This window comes from Corylus avellana, chromosome 1 (genome assembly GCF_965113065.1).
Source record: "Corylus avellana chromosome 1, dhCorAvel1.hap1.2, whole genome shotgun sequence".
In the NCBI taxonomy this organism is placed as follows: domain Eukaryota; kingdom Viridiplantae; phylum Streptophyta; class Magnoliopsida; order Fagales; family Betulaceae; genus Corylus; species Corylus avellana.
Window position 1 is genome coordinate 7,235,634 of NC_142490.1, and position 20,525 is coordinate 7,256,158.

At 38.4% G+C, this 20,525-nt stretch overlaps 1 protein-coding gene and 1 pseudogene across 4 annotated transcripts in view; one reads left to right on the plus strand and one right to left on the minus strand.

Moving 5' to 3' along the window:
- Nucleotides 1–1,068: 1,068 nt before the first annotated feature.
- On the minus strand, nucleotides 1,069–2,241 carry LOC132168992 (glucan endo-1,3-beta-glucosidase 14-like; annotated as a pseudogene).
- A 3,886-nt stretch (nucleotides 2,242–6,127) lies between these two features.
- The window catches only part of ATRX (P-loop containing nucleoside triphosphate hydrolases superfamily protein), a 47,995-nt gene continuing 33,597 nt past the window's right edge, over nucleotides 6,128–20,525 (plus strand). For all 4 annotated transcript variants that reach the window (XM_059579677.2, XM_059579676.2, XM_059579678.2 and 1 more), the window contains exons 1-7: nucleotides 6,128–6,870; nucleotides 7,080–7,251; nucleotides 10,293–10,355; nucleotides 15,253–15,348; nucleotides 15,426–15,518; nucleotides 18,709–18,899; nucleotides 18,979–19,225. In XM_059579677.2, the coding sequence (XP_059435660.1) occupies nucleotides 7,129–7,251; nucleotides 10,293–10,355; nucleotides 15,253–15,348; nucleotides 15,426–15,518; nucleotides 18,709–18,899; nucleotides 18,979–19,225 (813 nt within the window). In that variant the 5' untranslated portion in view covers nucleotides 6,128–6,870; nucleotides 7,080–7,128. The remainder of the gene's footprint in view (nucleotides 6,871–7,079; nucleotides 7,252–10,292; nucleotides 10,356–15,252; nucleotides 15,349–15,425; nucleotides 15,519–18,708; nucleotides 18,900–18,978; nucleotides 19,226–20,525) is intronic.

The window sequence follows — 20,525 nt, forward strand, 5'->3', positions numbered from 1 at the left end:
CCTTGCATTTACATTTTTGGATAAACTTGGTATTGGTTCTCCAAGTTTAAGAAATATTGTCTTCTTCACTTTTGTATAAACGTTTAGTCTTCATAAAATTAAAAGACAGTTTTTGGGTCAAAACTTTTTTACAACGTAGATAGTAAGAATCTTATGAAAATATACTCAATTTTCAACTAGAGCATATCACATTCTTAATAATTGATATTTTTCAAGCATTTCGATTCCTAAAAACAATTAAAATTGCGCAATTTGAGAGTCTACTATTTCTTTAAAATTGTAGAGGATGATCAGGATCCCTTACAACAAATTATAGATTCTCAAATTATGTAAGTTAGACCATTTTTAAGCATTAAAACTCTTGAAAAAATGCTACCTATTAAAAACGTGGCATATTATTGAGGTAACCAAAAAAAAATTCCTCTCAAAAGGGTTCCTCTTCACTTTTGTAAAAAAGTTTATTCTTTATAAAATTGACAATTTTTTGGTCAAAACTTTTTTAATACGTAGAGAGCAATAATCTTATGAAAATATACTCAATTCTCAACTGGAATATATCATATTTTTAATAATTGATACTTTTCAAGCATTTCGATTCCTAAAAACAACTAAAATTGCGCAATTTGAGAATCTACTATTTCTCTAAAATTGTAGAAGATGATTATGATCCCTTACAAAAATTGTAGATTTTCAAATTATGAAATTTAGGCCATTTTTAAGCATCAAAACGTTTGAAAAGTATTATTTATTAAAAACGTGGCATGTTATTAAGGTAACCAAAAAAAATTTCCTCCCAAAATGGTTCTTATTTACTTTTGTAGAAATGCTTCTTTTTTATAAAATGAATATTATGAAGAAAACATGTAGGTCACGACTTTGAAAGTGAAAAGAAAAGATGAATTGATATTAGCTCTCTAGGTTTTCAATTTTATCAAGTAGATTCAACTGCGTAGATCGCCCAACCCAAAAACACATTGTTTAGATGTAACTAATTAATTAGCACGCTTTGGTATCATAGTGAACGATGCATAGAAATGTGGTAGTGAACCATTGGAACTAATTAAGGAACTAAGGAAAGAAACTGATATCATTATCAAACATTTCCATAGTTTGAAACTACATTTTTGAATCGGTACCATGTCCATCCATCCATCCAACAAGCCCCAGACCAGACGAGCATACCAGTATGCATATATACACAACACTTCATATTTAAACGACCTCCCATTGGCTTCATATGGTCTTCTCGTTAAAACTTGGAACATCAGCAAATGGATAAACATCCAATACACCAAGCTTTGACAATCCATGATTGCTGCCTGTTTCACAGTAATTGCCATTTAAACAGAGGAAAAATAAAAGAATTAATAGAGATAAGTATTCAACAAAATATAGCACTTACAACCAACAATGCACGCCAATATTAATAATATATGCTTAAACTTTTATCAAAATTGAAGTACACGAGAAAAAACTTTTCACTTTTACAATTTCTTATATATTTTTTTTCTTAACCAATGAAATATGGATTAAGAAAATGAGCCTATGGGCCTAGGGAAAGACCTTTATAGCAAAGGAAGCATGACCGAGGGGCTTATAATCCATTGAAGGTATTGTATTACTTGATAGGGCAAGGAGCTATACATTGTAACACATGTTTCCATTAGATTGATAGAGACCGTAATTCCTTTTTGATGTTGGTACACGCTTTAAATCCTCATTGAACAAAACAAATACATAAACTTCAAGCCTCATATTATGCCTCAAAGGTGTCCCTTCATTTTCCAATTGCCGTCTCACTAAGTTCCTATTGTAAGTGGCAGCATTTTCTAAGGTTGCATCAATTTCATCGAGGTCCCTTTTTGATGGCCAATCGGTCTCAAAAACCTAAAACTCTATTCCACCAAAGCCCATTCTAGCAATAACATATATGACTGCATCAACTTGAGCATACAACATGTTATCATATTGTAGCTTGTTGTACGGGTCTATTATTCTTACTGTAGGATGAAACAAAACATAATCCAAAGAAATCTTAGTTGGACCGCCCTTATACACAAAAATTGAAATGCATAAATCCAAAAGGGAGATTTGATGTCCGATAAGAACTTTAAAAGTTCTATCATAGTGCTATAAATGTTGGTTGTGAAACTTCCAACTGAAGGTGGATATGTATGACGTCCCACATCACCTGGGTATGAAGATGAGAGATGTGCTTATATGTACACATTTACCCTTCATGACAACAACGCGTTTTAAAGCCATGATGGTCATGATCCCATCAGAACTCTGCAGTTAAGTGGGCTTATGCGAGAGTAGTACCAAGATGTGTGACCTCCTATGAAGTCTGATTTAAGAAAGCGAAAAACGGACAATATTGTGTGTCAATGGTGTGGAGTGTTACAAATGGGAAGTTTGGTTTGAGAGAGCCAAAATTAGACAATATTATGTGTCAGTGGGGGTGAGGTGTTACAAAGGTTATATGGCATATGCTTAATTAAATACATCTATGAATAACAACATTATTCAATATAAACTACAATGTCGTACAAAAATATTTTAGTTTATTACACTATTCCCAGCATGTTAGGGTTTATACTTTAAAGTCCAATTCAATTTGCATGACATTTTAGTTTATTTAATAAAGTTGTTTATTTGCTTAATTATTTCAAGAACATTGGGCATATTACTATTTACATGTATGCATTAATTGAATATATATATATATATATAAGTCATTGAGTTGTATTGAATACCACTTGAGGTGTGTCAATGACAAGGAGATTATCACACATACAATTTTAGACCATCAACCATGTAACTTATAGGCTATTGTTTGTAGTCAATAATGAAATTGAGCATTCAATTTGATAAAACTAAAACATATCAATCATGATGAACTATCTTGATCTTGTGAAGTTGAGACTTCCAATTGATATGTTGGTGACTAAACGGAATAAGTGAGTTATTATTCTATCACAATGATTGTTGATATGAATAATTTGAACTCACTACTATTTCTAACATTGGCACTTAATCCTGAGAGGATTGTGCACTCAAATGTGAAGTATATGTTACTTTGATATATTTTGGAGTAAGATCTTCATAGTCAAAATCTTAGTGTTTTGGGGTGATCATATGCAGCACTGTGAGAACGCTACTCCTTAATAAGGAGTCCATAATCTTTGATTTATCCATGCGACATGAAATATTTCCTTGAAAGGAATTGATTATTCTAAATATCTGGTCAAAGTATTTTACTAGTTACTAAAATTAGATGTACACGTTGAAATATTATTTAAAGAGTACAAAAATAATCAAGATATTAAATTTGGTACTCAATGATCAAGTGATAGTTAATTTATGATTTTGATTTGAATACCGATTATTTCATAAATGATTCAGATACAATTATAAGAAGTCATTGGGAGTTTGATTAAATAAAAATAAAAGTTATAGTTTAATTACAATTATTTAGTGAAATTAATTGTAATTAATAATAACCTAAGACAAGTCATGAGATGACAAGTGTCCTAAGCCTATTGGAGCTAGTTTTATTTTCTAGGGAAAAATATAAAAAAGCCCCCCAAACTACCAGCCGTTTTCGATTTAGCCCCCTAATGTTCCAAAAGTGATAAAGTAGCCCCCTAAACTACCAAACTATTGCATTTTGGCCACTCCGTTAGTCAAAACCGTCAGTTTGGACGGAAACTGCAAAACGACGTCGTTTGTTACAGGTAAGTTACTACAATGCCCTTTTGGGAAAAATATAAAAAAGCCCCTCAAACTACCAGCCGTTTTCATTTTAGCCCCCTAATATTCAGAAAGTGATAAAGTAGCCCCCAAACTACCAAACAATTGCAATTTGGCTACTCCGTTATTCATTACCGTCAAATATGATGAAAAATTTAAAACTACATCGTTTTGGCAATGGTAAGTTACCAAAATGCCATTTTTGGAAGAAAAAAATATCATATTAAAACAAGCAAGCAAAACGGCGCCATTTTGCTTGAAATTAGGGTTTGCTTACACTTACCAAAATGATGCCACTTTGGTAAGTGTTAGGAATTAAAAGAAAAAACCCTAGACCCCACGCAGGTGACCCACGAAAAAACCCCCAACCCCAGTTTATCTTTTTCCCCAAAACCGCCGGCCACCACGTCGTCTATCTCCGACAGCCTGTAAATCTTACCCATAACTCAATCTTTTTATTGTATTTCATGGTATAGCTGTCGGATCGGTGTTGTTTATCAACGAACGTGATTTTTTTGTTTGATTTCTACAATGGGTAAGAATTTTTCGGTGGCGCTTCGTAGCTAGTGGATGGTGTGGCCGGCGGTGATGGATGGTGGTGGCAGGGGCAGTCGTTTTGAGAGAAAGAGAGAGAGGGGCGTTGCGTTTTTTTCACTTGAGGGAGAAGGTTGCCGGAGATAGAACGATGTGGTGGTCGGCGGTTTGGGGGAGAGAGATAAACTGGGGTTGGGGGTTTTTTCTGCGTGGTATCTAAGGTTTTTTCTTTTTATTCCTAACACTTATCAAAACGGCGCCGTTTTGGTAAGTGTAAGGAAACCCTAATTTCAAGCAAAACGGCGCCATTTAGCGTGCTTGTTTTAATATGATTTTTTTTTCTAAAAGGGCATTTTAGTAACTTACCATTGTCAAAACGACGTAGTTTTGAATTTTCCATCATATTTGACAGTAATGACTAACGGAGTAGCCAAATTGCAATTGTTTGGTAGCTAGGGGGCTACTTTATCACTTTCTGAACATTAGGGGGCTAAAATGAAAACGGCTGGTAGTTTGGGGGGCTTTTTTATATTTTTCTCAAAAGGGCATTGTAGTAACTTACCCGTAACAAACGACGTCGTTTTGCAATTTCCGTCCAAATTGACTGTTTTGACTAACGGAGTGGCCAAAATGCAATAATTTGGTAGTTTGGGGGGCTACTTTATCACTTTTGGAACATTAGGGGGCTAAATCGAAAACGGCTGGTAGTTTGTGGGGCTTTTTTATATTTTTCCCTATTTTCTATTTATGTCCTTCCTCAAGCTAATTATTACCCTTATTGGGCTTGGCCTAATTTCACACGCATTCTCACCCTAATGGTTCTATATGTCCTACTTTAACTTGGAAATCTAATACTACTTTTACTAGGAGATATAGTTATTTAAATGAAGGTTGTGTAGGCACTAGAGCACACACTTTTGGTCTCTTAATCAAAATTGAGGAGAAGGTTTAGAGATCTCGAGAGTGATTTGTAATTTAAGCCAACAACAATGACTAATTTTACATTTATCCCTTCAAATTAATCATATTCAAATTATTTGGTCCTTTCATAACATCTTCAGTTAATGGGTTAGAATTCAAAGGCCCACAGCCCGTGGGCCCACGATTTCAGGATGGACAGATGACTAATTCCATTCGGCCGCCCGTTTGATCTGCAGAATAGATCCCTGGAATAGAATGATTATTCTTATGGAATAATCATTTTTTTTGTTTGGTAAGGTCCTATTCTTAGGAATAATTATTTTCATAGGAATAACTAATCCCTTACACAGAGGAATAATTATTCCTCTAAAAAAATGAGAGGAATAACTATTCCTTAGGGAATGGACAAACTTTCCTAAAAAACCTTTTTTTTTTTTTTTTTTTTTTTTAAATTTTTTAAATTTTTTAAATCATGTCGTTGGCTGCACCAACCCCAGTGCCATTAGAGGTGGTCAAGACCACCCCCGATGAGAGTCTAGGCTGGCCTAGCTACCCCCGATGGCACTTGGGAGTGGCCGTGACCACCCTCGAAACCCTCCGAGGGTGGTTGCGGCCACCCCTGATGGCATCGAGGGTGGCCACACCACCCTAGAGGGCCACATCGAGGTCGTTTGGTGCTACCCTCGGTGCCTACTCTTGGTGGCCGACCACCGCACCTTCAACCAATTTTTGTTTTTGTTTTTTTATTATTATTATTATTATTATTATTTTTTGTGTTTTTTGTTTTTATTTAAGTTTTGAAAAAATTAGAAATTATTTTTAGTAAATTTGATTCAACTCCAATTATAAAATATGTGTTACAAAGTAAAAAATTGGAATAATTATTCTCACTAATACCTATTCAATTACCCGTTCGCAAACTAATGGCGACTAATCTCCGCCCGTAGCTTCTGCAGTGTTTCTCTCGGCCTTGCGTATTCGAAGCCGTCAGCCGTCACACTGCAATTATCAGCGATATTCGTATCGGCGGGGAGGACAAGCCCCTGCGAATCCAGAGAGAGATCCTTCGGCGAAGCAGCTCTCTCCAGAGAAGGATCCTTGGGCCAAATGACCTCCGCCGCCAATGAGAGGGATTGAATCGCCGAACCGTGGCCGCTCGTTTCTGCTTTACTGAGCATCACCGAAATCTTCTTTCCGGCGGTCCGTCCCAACAGCCACAGGGGCACCTTTGCAATAGGCTCCACAAGAGGCTTAAAAGGATCCTCTGGCGCTCTCACCGTGGTTCGTAGCACCTCCGTGAAGCTCCTTCTGTTTTTTACAGCTACGTACTCTGAATCAGATAACAAAGGCTTTTTCGATTCCTGCCTTCCGGTACCAGAACTGACCCACACTTGTCTCTTCCATTATACTCTTCAGTCACCAAAAATTGCCCATGCCTGTTAGAACCTTTCTGGGCTAACACGCGGAGATAAGCCGGCGTAGTATGGTCCCAGAATACCCTAGAATCCTCCGCTGCCACCAGCTCAGCGAAGCAGATTCTTTGCATCCCAGCCTAACAAGTGACAATAGTTGATACGTAGAGTAGAAAGGGAAGCAGGTACCCTGTCTTCTGGCATGCACTCGAGCTTAGGGCAGTTATCGATCTGCAATTTTTGAAGAGAGGTGAGGTGTTGAAGCCCCTTGTTGTCCAATGGGGGTTTACTGGTGTAATCTTTATACTGATGTTATTAATATTAGTTGTGTTATTTGATACATGATGGTCTCCTTTCTCCATTTTCTTTTTGGTTGGCCTGTTTGCTGCACTCTGCATAGTATCTGAGTGAAATAAATTGAATTGGTTTATATGCTTACACATTTGATTCATTTATCAGGTACTGATTTCAAGGATTGCTTTTCTTCTCAATTTGATCCGAATAAGAGATGGAAGAAAAGCCAGAGGAAGTGGAAGATGCTGAGAGCACTTCTGGTGAATCTTTTATTGATGGCTCAGAAGACGAGGGACCATCAACATCGGGACAAGATGATGAAGAATTGCATCTTGAGGTAAGTGAATTTGTAGAAGATAATTTGCTTCACACCTTTCTTGCAAGAGTTTGTCTTTCATAGTAATTGTTCTTGTTTCCAAGTTTTTAAGTGAAAGTTACACTTCTAATGCTCCAACTTTTATTATTCTTTTTGTTTAGCCCCTAGTCTTCTAATTGCAGCAATGTTGTCCCCCAATTTTCAGAATTATTCATTTAATTCTTTCGTCCAACATTGGTTTAAATTAAGCCTTTTTTCATGGAAGAGTATTTGTAGAGCTAAATCTCCTCTGAGATTACCGTTCTTTGTGTGGACGTCGGCATTAGGGAAAATCTTGATTTTGGATAATTTGAGGAAGAGGAATGTAATAGTGGTGGTTTGTGTTGTATGTGCAAGAAGAGTAGTTCATTGATCACATTCTTCTTCATTGTGAAGTGGCTCGAGAATTATGGAGTTCGCTTTTCCATCTTTTTGGTTTTAATTGGGTTATGCCTAATATGTTTCAAAGCTCCCTTGCCAAATGTTCCTATTACCTCCTTAGAGCACCATCCCCCATACTATCATAATTGGTCCCTATCACCACTCTCCATAATGCCTCTCTTTCCATAGCATATTGCCACAACCACTTCCACAAAAGAGCTCGATTGTATTGAATCAAATTTCTAACTCCTAACACACCTGATTTTATCAGAGTGCAAATCCGTGCCCAATTCACTAATTGAAATTTGAACTCACCCCCAATACCACCCCATAAAAAATCCATCTGTAGTCTCTCAAGCCTATTGGCCACTCCCACTAGAATAGGAAAAAGAGACAAAATACGTAGGTAGATTGGATAGAGTACTCTTAGCTAGAGTCAATCTACCAGCCTTAGATAAATAAAGTTTCTTCCATCTCCAACCAACCAACCTTCCATTTTTTCATGAATGCCATTCCAAATAGAAGTGCCCTTATAAGAAGCACCCAACGGCAAACCCAAAATTTTCATTGGGAACAAAGAGACTCTACACCCAAGAATGCTGGCCTATAGGAACAATTTCTGATTTTTTTAAATTGAGTCTTAACCTTGAAACAGCTTCAAAACATAAGAAAATACACTGCAAATGTTGAATTTGTTCGGAGTTTGCATCACAAAAAATTAGTGTATCATCAGCAAACAGTAAATGAAACACTACCAACTCTTCATTATTCCTTGACCCCATTGAGAAACCCGTCGGAAGACCCCCTATCCATTGTCGCAATCATCATTTGACTGAATGCCTCCATAACAACCACGAACAATAATGGCAATAATGGGTTCCCCTATCTTAACCTGTGTGAGCTAGTGAAAAATTTGGACGGTGTTCCATTCACAAGGATGGGAAATCTCGCCATGGATATACAATGCGCTATCCAATCCCTCTAGTGCTCCCCAAATCCGCATCTCTTTAACAAATACAGGAAGAAATCCCAATTTAAATTATTGCACGCCTTCTCCAAATCCAACTTGCACAACACCCTAGATTCCCCTAGTGATTTTTTATTTTTTATTTATTTATAAGTAATGTGGATTAAAAAACGTGCCGAGGGGCATAACCCATGTACACAGGAGGTATACAAAAGAACCCCTTCTAAGTAGAGAAAGAAGCACATAACACTAAAAATTCAAAAAAAGTAGAAACAAAAGAACTATGCCATGTCACTCTCCATGAAAATAGAGTGTGTAATACCAACTTCTTCAAATTGAGCAAGCCATTCTCACGATCATTAAAGCTTCGCGTATTCTGCTCTCGCCCAAGACACCACTTCACACTGAATCACACACAATGGAATCATCCTCCATATGTGCAAAGCAAGATGATTACCCAATTGTCCCCTCCCAACTTCCCAAGCAGTCACTCGGCATAAGTGCATAACCCAATCAACACCAAAGAGCTGAAGAAACACGCTCCATATCTCGGTTGCAACCTCACAATACAGGAATAAATGGTCGATTGATTCTCCACAATGCTTACACATGCAACACCAGTCCATCACCATAATATTCATTTTTCGTAAATTGTCCAAGGTCATGATTTTTCCTAGAGCTGCTGTCCACACTAAGAAAGCCACTCTCGGAGGAGTCTTGTCTTTCTAAATACTCTTCCAATGACACATTTCCTAGTGATTAACACTAAGTCCAATATTTGTCTACCTCCAATGAAAGCATTATGTGAATTAGAGGTAATCTTTCCCAAAACTGACTTTAGTCGGTTTGCTAAGACCTGGGAAAGAATCTTATACACCCCACCTACTAAGCTAATTGGCCGGAAATCCTTAACATCCACTGCTCCTACCTTCTTTGGAATAAGAGAAACAAAAGTTGCATTATAACTCTTATCAAACTTCCGTTGACTATGAAAATCCATAAAAACTGCCATTATATCCTCTAAAAAAAGCCACTGTGAAACCATCCGGCCCCGATGCCTTATCTCCATTCAAATCCCTCACCACCTCACACACTTCTTGCTCCTCAAAATCTCTTTCCAACCAATTACTCTCATCCGCATCAATGGATAGGAATGAAAGACCATCCACCTTTGGTCGCCAAGTAATCTGCTGAGTGTACAAATTTTTATCCCCCTTCCTCAACCACAAAGCGCTAGATTTCTATCTCCAACTCACTTCCTCTTGAAGAATAGTTTTATCCAATTCCTTAGACATATCTTCCTTCCTCATCCTTTCCTCCGCCGCTAAACTACGACCTTCTGCAATTACATCCAAATCCCGAATACCTTGCAACAGCTCCTTCCAGTCATACCTCCTTATAAAAAATCTCTCTGAAGTTTCCCAATGCTAACTATGTCATATTAGTTTAAAGGATTTAGAGGGAATGGTCAAATTGAATCAATGTTAGAAATTAGGAGACAACATCGAGACAATTTGAAGAACATGGATCAAATAGAAACATTAATAATAGTTAGTGGACCGAAAATGTATTTTACCCAAATTTTCATTTCAATGTCTAACTGCTATTGTTTATACTCTCTCATTTCATTTCAGCTTTCATTGTACTTAGATTAGGTTTCATCTTCATTGTGCAGGAACCTTTGAATGAGAAAGAAATAGAAGAGTTAATTGCTGAGTTTTTGGAAGTTGAGAGTAAGGTATGCATTTCCTTGAATGAGTTTAACCTTTCAGTTATCTTTGTGTCTTTGTGTGTGTGTGTGTGTCTTGTGTCTGCATGTATACATGTGATTGAATGCACACAAACACAAAGACACAAAGATATGTTTTTGGAAGTTGAGTAAGGAATGCATTTCCTTGATTGAGTTTAACCTTTCAGTTATCTTTGTGTCTTTGTGTGTGTGTGTGTGTGTGTCTTGTGTCTGCATGTATACATGTGATTGAATGCACACACACACACACACACACACACACATGTATTGTATGCTCGAAGCCCATCTCCTCAGGAGGGGCCCAACTTTCTCAAGAGCTAAATCCAGCAGTCTTGGGCCAAGTGAAGAAGGTTATAAAAGGAAAATATCCATTTTTCATGATTGGCCACGAATTTTCGGCCTAGCTTAAATCCCAAGCTTCAGTGGTTGGCAAAAACATGAAACGGGCCTCCATTTGTCTTCTGTAATGGTTAGGGTGCAAGTTAGGCCTTTGCGGGAGTTTGCATGTGTTCGGGTGAAGCAACTCCTTTGGTAGCCTCGCCGCAAAACCATGTCGACAAGGACACCTTTCAGAGAGGGAGTCGAGATGCTGCGAGCAGTGGAGTAGTTGTGACCTTTCCCCGCCAGTGTCTCTTTGTCATTGTTGCCTTATTGGGTCTTCCAATTGTGGCGCATGCCTCAACCTTTTGGCCAGATTTTCACGGGCGACGAGGTCTAGAGGGTTGTCCTTAAGCCTGGTCCCCTTTTCTAGAGGGAGAAATGCCCAGTTTCATACAGGTGCAGTTCGTCTCAAGTAAAGAGGTCCCCATTGCAGACATTGAGCTCTTGGGTCAGGGGGTTTGGTGGCTGAAGCAAACATCTTTGTTCTGGGTGTGAGGGATTCCAAGCTCTCGGGTGTGGGTCAACCTATAGGTAATGGAATTTTTTCTTTTTTGGATTCTCGGGTGGGTGGTGCAAGTGATGGGGCTCTTACTAAGAACATGGGTTGGTCTATTGTTTTGAAGGAAGGGAAGAGGGTTTTCGTCCTTTAGAACCTGAGGCCTTTGTCCCCCTATTGCATGGAGAAAAGGGTGAGGGGTCTATAGTGTGGGCCAGAAGCAAGTGGAGGAGGGATTTGCCCAGCTGAAGGTTGGTGAGGCTAATTCAGGTCCAATCTTGGGCACGACCAAGGCTACTCCAACCAAGACTCTTTTGTTGGGAAAGGAGCAACAAGGTGGAGAACTTGGGTTTTGTTGTGATTCCTTCTTTGGTTGAGCAACTAAGAGAGATTAGCAGTCCTAGAAAGGAACAACCTCCTGCAATGCTTTTCAGGGTTACAAATGGTTGTGGGCTTGATTGTGAGAAGGAATTACCGATCTTGGATATCTCTCTTTGGGGTGAGCTTATTTTTTCTGAGCCAATTAATGTATGTCCCCCTGCAGTTTCAGAGGAGATGAGCTTTTTTGAAAAAGAAACGTCAGGGTGGGTAAGAAAGAAGATCAAAGGTTTTTAGAAATATTTGGGCATGCCATGTGATAAATTTGAAAAGGATCATGGCCCTTTTCCTTTCACTTGATGCCAACCACAACAAGGATGTTCTAAGATAGGAATCTTCTTCTAGATCTTATCAGTTGACTCCTAAAGGCAGCAGAGAGTTGAGAATTTCACCTAGTAAACCAGGATTCTCCTGCATGGTCTAGAATCAATAGGTTCCTCATCTCTCCCAAGTGGGAGGAACATTTCTCAATTGTTTTCTAGAGCAAATTACTCAAAGTTGTCTTAGATCACTTTTCTATTCTCATTGATTGTGGCGTTCTTCGGAGGGGCAAGAGTTATTTCAAATTTGAAAACGTGTGGTTGAAAACAAATGGCTTTGTTGAGAAGATGAGGCACTGGTGGTCTTCTTATTGCTTTCATGGCTGTTCTAGCTTCGTTTTGGCTCAGAAATTGAAAGCCTTGAAAGTTGACCTAAAGTTGTGGAATGATTCGGAGCTTGGTAATGTGGAGAAGAAAAAAGGGCTCTTCTTGATGATCCAAAAGGGCTGGATAGAATCTAAGAATAGAGACCACTTTCTAGCGAGGAGGTATTGAGGAAGGAAGTGGCTACAGTTGAACTAGAGAAGATTGTTCTCTTGGAGGAGGTGAGTTAGAGGCAAAAGTCAAGGGCATTGTGGTTAAAGGAGGGCGATAATAATACCTAGTTCTTTCATCGATTGGCTAATTCTAATAGAAAGTGCAACACTATAGAGAATTTGGTTATCAATGCTGAAATCTCTCTAATCCCATAAAGTCAAGAATCATATAGTCCAATTTTTCATTTAGCTATACACCGAGAACAAAAATTGGCGGCCAGACTTAAATGGTATTCCGTTCCACTCTATTAGTGAGGAAGAGGTAGTTTGGGTGGAACGAGGCTTCGTGGAAAGGGAGGTTTTCAAAGTGGTGAAAGAGTTGAACAGGGATAAGGCTCCAGGTTTAGATGGTTTCTCTATGGCTTTTTTCTAGTCTTGTTGGGAAGTTATCAAAGAAGTTATGAAGCTCTTTCTTGAGTTCTATTTGCATGGCAAGAAAGTTAAAAGTTTGAATGTGACCTTCATTTACCATATTCATAAGAAAGTGGGGGCAGTTGGGTTAAATATTTTCATCCTATCGGTCTAGTAAGTGGCGTTTATAAGCTTATTGTGAAGGTTTTGGCTAATAGATTGAAAATTGTCTTGGAGAATATCATTTCAAAGACTCAAAACGCTTTTTTGAGAGGTCATCAGATTTTAGACTAAAAAATGCTTTTATGAGAATATCACTAATGAATGCTTAGATAACTGTCTCAAATCAGGTGAGCCGAGACTACTTAGTTGGGATTTCTGGTTATTTTGATATGTGGCTTTGGGGAGAGATGGCAAAGTTGGATTGTCCACTGCATATCCACTGTTCATTCTCTATTCTTTTTAATGGTACTCCTAGTGGTTTCCTTAGTAGCTCTCGTGGTTTGAGACAGAGTGATGCTCTTCCCCCTCCTTTTTGTGATTGTTACCTAATGATATCTGCCATAGTGACCTAGGGCTTTATCTTTGGCTTTTTCGTGGGGGCAAGGAATGATGATACTCTTTCTATCTCTCATCATCTTTTCGCAGATGATACCCGTATTTTTTGTGGGATTGCTCCTGATAATCCTCGGCATTTCCATATGTTCTTCTTTGTTTTGAGGCTGTTTTAGGGTTGAAGATTAATTTGGCCAAATCTGACTTGGTTCCGGTGGGTGATGTGCCGAATGTGAATGCTTCAGTTCGTATTCTAGGTTGTACGGTTTCATTCCTACCTTTGAAATATTTGTTGCGTCTCCTTTCAAGGCAAATTTATTTGGGATACAATTATTGAGAAAATGGAAAAAAGGTTAGTGGGGTGGTAAAGCCTATCTATCCAAGGGTGGTTGCGGAACGTTGATCAAGAGCACGCTTTCCAACTTGCCTATTTATTACCTTTCTCTCTTCCCTATCCTAGTCAGTGTTGCTAAGCAGCTAAAAAAGCTGCAAAGGGATTTCTTATGGAGTGGTTTGGATAACAAGTCTAAGTTTCATCTTGTTAATTGGATGAAGGTTTGTTCTCTCCTTAGTCTTCGAGGTTTGGGGATTAGGAGTTGGCTCACCTTCAATCAGGCTTTGTTGGGAAAGTGGTTATGGAGGTATGCCGTGAAAAGAGAGGCTTTTTGGTGACATGCTGTGAATAAAGAATATTGGTGGCCAAATGGTGCTCTAAAGTTGTCGCATGGCCTTATGGGTGAGTCTATGGAAATATATTAGGAGGGGCTAATATGCCTTCTTTTTGTTTCGTTTCTATCGAGGTGGGTGATGGCTCTCGAACCAGGTTTTGACATAGCATTTGGTGTGAGGATCGTCCTTCAAAGGACTCCTTTCCGAAGTTATTTTGCATTTGCAAGGAACATGGATGCTTTGATTTGCTGAGCATATGTTTGCTCACAATGATGAGATGCATTGGCATATGAATTTTATCTTATTGGTTCATGATTAAGAGGTGGATTTTGTTTCGTCTTTTTTCAATGTCCTATATTCTGTTAGGAGGAGTTAGGGAGTTGAAGCTGCGTTGTTTGGTTCCCTTCAAAAGATGATTTTTTGAGGTCAAAACTTTTTACAAAGCTCTCCTTTTCAATGTTGTTAACTATTTTCCTTGGAAGAACATTTGGAGGTCTAAGGCTCCCTTGAGGGTGGCATTTTTCATATGGACAATTTCGTAAGGAAAAAAATCTTACTATGGATAATCTTCGCAAGCATCACATCATAGTGATAGATTGGTGTTGTATGTGCAAAAAGACTGGATAAACTCTTGATCACCTCCTTCTTCACTATGACATCATGAGAGGCTTGTGGGTTTTGGTTTTAAGATATTTGGTGTGGAGTGGGTTATGCCTAGTCGGGTGGTGGAGGTCGTAGCATTTTGGAAAGGAAGGTTTAGTCGAAAGGAGTTGGATTTTATTTGGAATGTAATCCCTTCTTGTCTAATGTAGTGCATTGGGTGAGAAATAATTGCTCGAAGTTTCAATGATTGTGAGAAGATGAGCTCAGATCTATAGCTTGGTCTCCTTAAATCCCTTTATGAGTAGATCTCTATTAACACCTTTATTGATGTCTCTAGCTTTGTATATTTTTGTGCTCTCTTTCCTTGTGCTTGAACTTGTTGGATGTTTTTCTCTTGTACACGTCCTGCGTACTTGAGTTACACCCCTTGCAGTTTTTAATAGATTGCTTTACTTATCAATATATAGATTTAGTGAGTTTCTATGCATTTATTTATTTGTGCGTATGTATGGATGGTGCACTTGTAATGTATCCATAGTATAAATGTCATGTGTTATTTAATTTGTTTTAGGAAGGTTCTCTAATCCTCATATTAGGCTGCAGAGGCTCAAGAAGCACTTGAGAAGGAATCTCTTGCCAAACTGGAGAGTGAAGTTAGAGAGGAGTTGACACAGACTCTCCTTGGGGAAGAGGTTAGTTTCTCTTATTCTCCCCCTCTTTTTCGATTTTGTTGTTTTTATGTAACTTATGTGTTTGTACTTGTCAATAGTTGGAAACAGCTGTTGCAGATGAAATGGCTACGTTTACGGAAGAGTGGGAAGTTGTGCTTGATGAGCTTGAGACTGAGAGTGCTCATTTGCTGGTTTGCTTCTTTCTATGACTTCCAATAAATCTTTTTATTTTGGATTATATATTTTGATGCTTGCATGTATCTTGAGGGTGACTCTTCCTATTCATATTTTGAAAGAAATAGTTTGCCTCTTCTTGTTACACAAATTGAAGATTATCTTGGCTAGCCTTTGACCTATTTTTCATCCCATTGCTTACTGAGTTTTACATTGTTCGTATTTTATTTTATTTTTATAAATTATCATGCATTTTTCTTGTTCAATATCTAACTTTAGGCAACTTGTCCTCTGGACATTGGAAGTCGTTGCAAATGGGTAGTGGCTGCATAAGACTATGGTTCAATCTGCAATTTTACCTTGTTGGCATGGCTGTTAAACTTACGGAAGTTCCAAGTTTGTGGAATATATGCTATACAATCCTTATCTAAACCTTGATGCGATGCATAGCCCCATACCCTTTTTGTTTCAATTTTTTTGATGCATTTGAGGCCCATACAGCCTTCCCTCTCCCATCCCCGGTGACTGTAGAATTTAATTGTAGTCCTCTAGGGTATCGGCCTAGGGAAAAGCGCTAGCCATATCTGCACTATCATCCCAAAAAAGACTAGTCAATTTGGAGCTTCCCAAGAATTCATTATAAAGCTCAGTTTCACCTAGTAACTAGACAATGTGGGATATAACATTTATGACTATCTTTATAAACCACTTACTCTATGTGGGCTATTATTCATCTTCCTAATATGGGATCGAGGTGTTACAAACTCCCCTTAAACTCCTGGTGTCCTTGTTAGGGTAACGTCATGCAATGCTCTAGTACAACATTGTCTAACGTTACTAGGTGACTCTGATATCATTTGTAACGACCCAGAAAAAACGCTAGCTACACATCTGTACTATCACCCCAAAAGGACCGGTCAATTTGAAGCTTCTTTAGAATTCCTTATAAAGTCTAGTTTTACCTAGTAACTAGACAATGTGAGACTTAGCACTCATAATTATCTTTAAAAACCACCCCTCTATGTGGGCTATACCTCATCTTCTCATTATGAGACTAGGGTGGTACATCTAGTACTATGCTAAAAGATTTTGCCAAGCTGGTTTCATCTTATGCATATATGTGTATACTTTCATAAATTTTTCTTTCCTCAACGTTAACATGTCAACTCATTAATCTTAATATAGATTGCTAAGAAATGCCATAAACTCTTTTTGAATATGTGGAGCAGTTAATTATTTGTTATCTCTTTTTCTCATTCCCTCGAGTGTGGCAAAGAGGTTAGAGAAGTTGCAAAGGAATTTTTTATGGGGCGGTACCAATGAGGAGACTAAGTTTCATTTAGTTAAATGGTCTTTAGTTTGCTATCCTGTGAAGGATGGTGGCTTGGGGATTAGAAATTTGCGTCGTTTCAATCAAGCTTTATTGGGAAAATGGTTATGGCGTTATGCTACGGAGAGGGAAGCTTATTGGAGGAAGGTCGTAGAGGTAATATATGGAAGCATGGAGGGAGATTGGTGTGCCAAACAGGTTGAGAGGCCATTTGGTGTAGGGGTTTGGAAGCATATAAGAAGAGGGTGGGAGTTTTTTTCGAAGTTCATCAGATTTGAAGTTGGTGATGGCACCCAAATTAGGTTTTGGCATGATATATGGTGTGGTAATCAACCTTTGAAGGAGTCTTTCCCTGAATTGTTTCGTATTGCAAGAAACAAAGAGGCTTGGGTGAGTGATAATCTGCAGATTATGAATGAGGAAGCACATTGGAATGTTCTTTTTTGTTGAGCGGCTTAGGATTGGGAAGTGGAGGTGGTGGTGACTTTCTATGCGAAATTGTATGAGACTCGGTGTCATGATTGGGTGGGTGGATCACATTTGGTGGACCCCTTCAAAGAGGAAGCTTTTTGAGGTACGTTCTTTCTTCGGTGTGCTTCCTTCTTTTGAGGAGAGGCACGAGGTGGGGAGCTATTCTTTCCCGTGGAAGAGTATTTGGAAGGTTAAAGTCCCGCTCAAAGTTAGTTTCTTTGTGTGGAAGGCTGCCCTTGGAAGGATTCTCACATTGGATAATCTTCGGAAGAGAGGTTTGACCGTGGTGGATTAGTATAGTATGTGTAAGAGGAGTGGTGAGTCCATTGATCATCTCCTCCTCCACTATGACGTGGCTCGTGCTCTCTGGAGTGTTCTCTTTTCCATTTTTGATGTGAAGTGGGTAATGAATGGCAATGTTATTGATCTCCTAGCTTGCTAGAAAGGCCAAAGAGGTAATAAAATGGTGATGGAGGTTTGGAGAATGGCCCCTTTGTGCCTTATGTGGACTATTTGGAGGGAGAGGAATGCTCGATGTTATGAAGATAAGGAATTGACAATGGCGGAGCTCAGCAATAGGTTTCTCAATTTGTTTTTCCATTTGGCGGGTGTTTTGAACATTCCTCAAGCTTCTTTGATGCATCAATTTGTAGATTTATGCTCTTCATTTTTTCTTTAAAGGGGTGTCTTTATATACTTCCTGTGTACTTGGGTTGCACCCCTCTGCGTTTTGCAATGATATTCTTACTTATTTATCAAAAAAAAAAAAATTATCAAATGCATTAAGCTTATAAGAATTATGTTAAATGGCCATAAATTAGACTCAATTGTCACCATAGGAACAATGACGTTGATAGATGGTTGCTATTCTTTGGTCACATGGGATCTTTGCTTTTTATTGTTTGTCATTGTTAACTCCCCCTCCTCCTTTTTCTTTTTGGTTTTGTTTTAGAATAGAGGTGCTATTTGAGAACTCATTGGCTAAAGTATCATATATTAAACTTGACGTAGAGATTCCGATCTAATCATTCATAATTTAGGGATGGTATTAGGACTTAGTCGGATTTCCATACATGGGTTTCATTTAAACCGGAATCAGCCTCTCAATTTTGATTTTGAACATGCTGTATTTACTTTGAGGTTAGCGTTTGTACAACCTCCATCTTTTACAAAATAGTTTTTTGACATGAAATATGGCTTATTGCTTTCTGCTATATTATCATTATTCTTTATGTAGTTATATGACCATGTTGTTGCAAATATTACTTGGTCTATTTTTTAGCTTGTTGTCTGTCGAATGACGGTTCTTCCCCCTCTCTGCGCATTTGTTTTATATCAACATTACTTATCAAAAAAAAAAAAAAAAAGTGTAGTTATATCATTCTTCTTCTGTCTACTTTGAGCAGGAACAACTTGATGGGGCTGGCATTGAGCTACCAAGCCTTTATAAGTGGATTGAAAGTCAGGCTCCTAATGGTTGCTGCACTGAAGCTTGGAAAAAGAGGGTACACTGGGTAGGATCTCAGATGACTAGTGAAATTACTGAGTCAATAGCTGATACTGAGAAGTTTCTTAAAATCCACCAACCTGTAAGAAGGTATTGTTTTGCCCTTTTGGCATTATAAATTCTGCAAGGTTTATCGTTTAACTTATATGGATATTTTTTGTGGGATCAGACGACATGGTAAATTATTGGAGGAGGGTGCAAGCGGATTTCTGCAGAAAAAACTTACTGGTGATAGAAGCAAGGATGCTGTAACTGAAGATCCAGCGGTTGATTGGTGCTCTCTCAACAAAATATTTTCTGATGGCATATCTGATGATGATTCTTCATTTGGCAGTAAGCATTGGGCCTCTGTTTACTTGGCCAGCACTCCACAGCAAGCTGCAGTGATGGGACTTAAATTTCCTGGAGTCAATGAGGTGACAGATTGAGTTCCACTTTTTATTTTATTTTTGATAAGTAAACGGATTTCACTAAAACACAATTGGGTGCGACTCAAGTGCAGTAGAAGTATAGAGAGACACTTATCAAGAAAAAGTTGATAAAAAAAATCATGAACACTAGAAATATGAAAACAATCATATGCAGCCATTAGTGGTAAAGGGTTTTGAAGAAAAAAGGCATTTAATTCCGCCACCGTCCACTCATGATCTTCAAAATTTTGATCATTGCCTTCTCTCTAAATACAGCACATTAAGCAAGACAAAATCATATCTCACATTGCTATGCTATGATGTCTACCAAACTGCCCTCTCCAACAAGCAAAGAGATCCACCAATTGTTGAGGCATTACCTACTCTATTCTGAAAAAAGAAGCAAAAATAGAGTTCCATACGACACTATCTATTACACAATGGAGCAATAGATGAGCAACGGTTTCCCCGTTCTTTTGTTTTTTTTGATAAATAATGTTGCATATCAAAAGCGCAAAGGGGTGCAACCCTAGTATACAAGAAGTATACAGGAGAACGCTGGAAAAAAGAGACCCCCAAGAAAGAACCCTAAAACCGCAGAACAAGCCCTACACTCCAAAGAAGCCTAAGCCCGCAAAGCAGTCTTGCCTTTACGCTGATTAGAGCTACTGCTTCAAGCATCAAAATTAAAGGAGCATTCCAAAACCCTTATCTTAGAACCATCAACGAACTCAAATCTAGTAAATCTAGAAAATGATCCCTCTTTGTCTTTTGTGGTGTATATGGATTGAAAGAAATGCTAGATGTTTTGAGAATTCCACTAGGACTGTAGAGGAACTTACTCATCTTTTCTTCTTTACTCTTTACTCTTGGACGGCCGTTTGGCTTGCTCTTTTAGTGATTAGTTTTTCTGATTTCTTCTTTCATTTCTCTCCCTCTTAGGCGCTCTCTTTTTATACTTCCCGTATATGTGGGTTGCGCCCCTCTGCGCTTTTGCTTTATATCATTATTACTTATCAAAAAAAAAGAAAAAGAAAACTCCCCACAACCTCTCCTAATATTTTTTAAAAGACAAACCCAACATGACCTGTTAACCTCTCATTCGACGAACCCAGTGATAGTATCAAGACTTCGGTGTGTATGGACCTTGAGGAAGCTGCACCGATGGAGGCTTTTGTAGCTCCAGCGGTGGAGGAAGCTCCCGTTAAGGTTGATCGGAAACCATCTCTGGTGAAGGGTTTGCTCCGGCGTGGATTTTTGAGGTCGAGCACCGGTTTTGCTTCTTCTCTTTCTTCGTTGACCCTGG